We start from the raw sequence: 3,976 nt of genomic DNA, 5'->3' as shown, positions 1-3,976 counted from the left end.
TAGATGGTGCCACTTGTAATTAATGACGAAGCTAAAACTGAACCGCCAGTTCCACCTGTGTATTTTGAATACCGAAACCAAATTGAGTGTTGTCATCTTTTAATAACAAATAGAAATGAATGAGTGTTGCCATCGCTAAGAAATAATACTGAAATCAAAACTAAAATAAGAAATTCAAGTGGGCAGAAATAAACAAGAGGGCAGAAATAGGCGACATTTTACTTGCTTTGGAAACAGAAACTAAATCCGGTGTTGCCACCGGAAGTCAAAAATTTTTTGGAAACTGAAACTAAACTCAGTGTTGCCACCGGAAGTTAATAATTTTTGGAAACCGAAACCAAAACTAAAGTAGGAGGGGGAACAACTCAACTCAGCAGCAGGAGGAAAACAACTCAACTCCACCGCCAGAATCCAGAATCGGCTTTTTTTACCTACTACTGCTGAATACTCCGCAGCTCACAAAGAGAAGCAGATGCTATGGAACATCTTCCATCGGTATCCTACAACAGAACATCTTGTCGATTTTAAACGAGCTAAAGCGATTGCACGCAGGATTCGGCACCAAAGCCAGAGAGAATCTTGGTCACGCTATGTTTCATCCATCACATCTACAACATCTCCCAGACAAGTCTGGTCGAGGGTCAAGAAAGCGAATGGTATCTACCGTGAATTCTATCTTCCGGTATTTGATTTAAACGGTATCACGCACTCTGACCCTGTAGATGTGAGTAACATCTTGGGTGAAACATTCGCTGCCGTATCTAGCATTGACAGTTACAGCTCAGCTTTTCAAGCTCACAAGCATAGAGTTGAAGCCCAGACGCTGCAGTTTACGACTCGACGGCAGTTTCAATATAATTGTAAATTCACTTTTCATGAATTGCAGCGAGCATTGTCAAAAGCACCCAATACGAGCCCCCGCCTTGATGGTGTATCATATCGCCATTTGACTTCTGCATCTTTGCAGAATATCCTGTTACTTTTTAACAGATTATGGACGGAGCAGATATACCCATCTAGTTGGCGGCTGGCTCATGTGATACCAATTTCAAATCCAGGTAAGGATCCGACGGAACCAATTAACTACCGCCCGATAGCTCTGACTATCTGCTTCAGCAAGGTATTCGAACGTATGGTCAACTCTCACCTGGTTTACTTTCTGGAGAAGAAAAAACTCATCCCCGACTTTCAAAGTTGTTTTCGAAAGGGCAGTTCGACTATGGATAACATTGTTGCTTTAGAATCACGTATTCGTAATGCTCTTGTCCGACGTAACCATTTTATCTCTATCTTCTTTGATATTGAGAAGGCGTACGATCGGACATGGAGATACGGCACTCTAAAGGCATTGTTTGATATGGGCCTCCGTGGTCACCTACCTATTTTTATTCAAAACTTTTTGAGTCAGAGATATTTTCATGTCAAACTGGATCATACACTTTCTGATCTCTACATCTAATATGAAGGTGTTCCACAAGGTTGTGTTCTGAGGGTTATACTTTTTATAGTTCATGTTTCTTCCATTTTAAACATTCTACCTCCTACAGTTTTTGGATCACTTTATGTTGACGACCTCAACGTCTCATGCTCAGGATCTGACATGAGAGTAATCGAGCGTCAACTACAACTTGCTGTCAATAAAATAGTAAAATGGTGTCATGAGAATGGTCATACTCTATCACCTTCCAAAAGCTCATGTGTGCATTTCTGTCGGCAACGTCGGCTTCACAATGAACCTGTTATTCATATTCATAACATTTCTGTACCCATCGTAATTGAAACAAAATTTCTTGGAGTTGTTTTTGATCATAATCTTACTTTTCTGCCTCACATAAAACAATTGCGAAAAAGATGCGAGAGATCCCTAAATATGTTACGGGTGCTTTCTAATACGTTTTGGGGTGCTGACCGCACCGCGCTATTGCGAATTTACCAAGCACTTATACTGTCGCTCATTGACTATGCATGCACAGTTTATGGCACTGCTTCTGCTTCGCAACTAAAACGCCTTGATACGGTACATCACACAGCATTACGCATCTGTAGCGGTGCATTTTGCACTTTACCCGTGGAAAGCTTGTATGCTGTTTGTCATCAACTGCCACTGGATTTATGCAGAATGCAATTGTCCTTGATGCACTACTATCGAATCATGTCTTCAGCCTCACACCTCTTACAGCGTGAGGTTACTCCTATAAGTTTAATGCGCTTATATGATGCTCGACCATCTTATGTTCGCCCTTTTATAGCTCGTATGCGATCACACATTCAAACATTTGCTATTTTAGATTCACCATCACAATCGGCAGACTACCTACTTATATCACCCTGGACTGGTTCACCATATCATTTTTGTTCTCTATTTGATGTATCTAAAAAATCACTTGTAGCATCAACCATATTTCAACAACTTTTCCTTTCTCATCGTCATCAGTTTTTTCATTATGTTCCGATATATACTGATGGCTCAAAATCTCCTGGATATGTTGGCTGTGGTGTCATCATTGCTGACGTCACGTACAGCTACCAAATTCCTGAAATTTGCGCCGTTTTCACTGCTGAAACTGTTGCTATTTTATTAGCATTACGACTAATTTCTACTCGCTCTACTCGGAAATATTTTATATACTCCGATAGTATGAGCGTTTTGAGCCAATTAGAAAAGTTTCACTTTGATACTCATCCAATTTTATGTTTCATTATTCATTTGCTAACTACTCTTCAGAAGAAGGGATTTGAGATATTATTTTTCTGGATACCCAGTCATGTTGGTATTCCTGGGAACGAACTAGCTGACTCAGCTGCACGATCTACCACATCTGTTTTAACATTATCTATACCTTTCTCTGATGTCAAACTGCATATTCGGAAATTTGTGACATCATTGTGGCAACAACAATGGGATCTCAAAGTTTTTAATAAATTGCATAGCATTAAAACCGATTTGGGCCATTTGCCAGTACTGCCCTTGCGTAGTGCTGATGTAAAGCTTACACGTCTTCGAATTGGTCATACCCGGTTAACACACCTCCACTTACTGTTTGGAGAGCCTCCTCCTCTATGCAATACCTGTAACGTTCCTCTCTCGATTCATCACATTTTAATAACATGTCCACTTCGTTTAACGTTTTTTGGGAGTTCCATTTTATGTATGCAGAATTTGTTAGATGATATTCATCATCCTAACATTTTTGCATATTTACGTGCTGTTGGTATTTTTAACTGTACATAAATGTTTTAACCCTCCTGGCGGCGGACCCGAAATAACTCGGGCATGATTTCTACACGCAAAGCGGCAAGCCCGGAATAACTCGGGTTGCCTCTCTAGCGGCGCGCCCGAGTTTTTGGCTGGTATTTTTTTCCTTCCCCTACGACCGCCGACTGGGTACTAATTGAGGGGTGGTTATAGCTGTCATCATAAATCACTATAACAGAAGAGTTGTGAGTCTATTCATGAGTTCATAGTACATTAGCAGTTTAATTGTACTGAGAGTAAAAGTTTGTTTTAAAGGGAAAAAATATTAATTTTATGTTTTCTTTTGCTAATAATAAATCAAACATTTTGTTTCTTTTGTTATTATTTTACTTCTATTTTATTAAGAATTGAAGTTTAAGATGAAATTATTTAAAATAGGTATAAATAAAATATAATATCTAAAATTGCTTATAAATACTCGCATATTTTTAATAAGTTTTAAAATATCTCTATTAATAATGTTCTGTTGCTTCATTATAAGTACTGTAAATTCGATATTTTAAAAATATTCATCAGCTAAATTTTATTTTGCGAACTTAAGTATGAATTTATTTTGTGAGCTTGCATACTTATGAAAGAAGAGATTTTAACTTAGTTTAGATTTTGACTTATTTTATTTATTTCCAACTGCCAGGAAATACTTTGCTATTTTGTCATTAAAGTTTGCTAATTTTAAATGTTAAAGTTTTCTTTGCAAACATTCTTTTAAATACATTCTTT

At 38.0% G+C, this 3,976-nt stretch overlaps 1 protein-coding gene across 1 annotated transcript; it reads left to right on the top strand.

Annotated features, from left to right (window-relative positions):
* Positions 1-1,600: 1,600 nt before the first annotated feature.
* Positions 1,601-3,232, top strand: LOC147811884 (uncharacterized). Its single transcript, XM_087162265.1, has one exon. The coding sequence runs from the start codon at positions 1,601-1,603 to the stop codon at positions 3,230-3,232; it is 1,632 nt and encodes a 543-aa protein (XP_087018391.1).
* Positions 3,233-3,976: the final 744 nt, after the last annotated feature.

This window comes from Parasteatoda tepidariorum, chromosome 4 (assembly GCF_982258835.1).
Source record: "Parasteatoda tepidariorum strain Cologne lab strain chromosome 4, Ptep-v5.0, whole genome shotgun sequence".
Classification (NCBI taxonomy): Eukaryota; Metazoa; Arthropoda; class Arachnida; order Araneae; family Theridiidae; genus Parasteatoda; species Parasteatoda tepidariorum.
The sequence above is the reverse complement of the archived record's forward strand: the minus strand, read 5'-3'. Positions and strand labels throughout refer to the sequence as shown.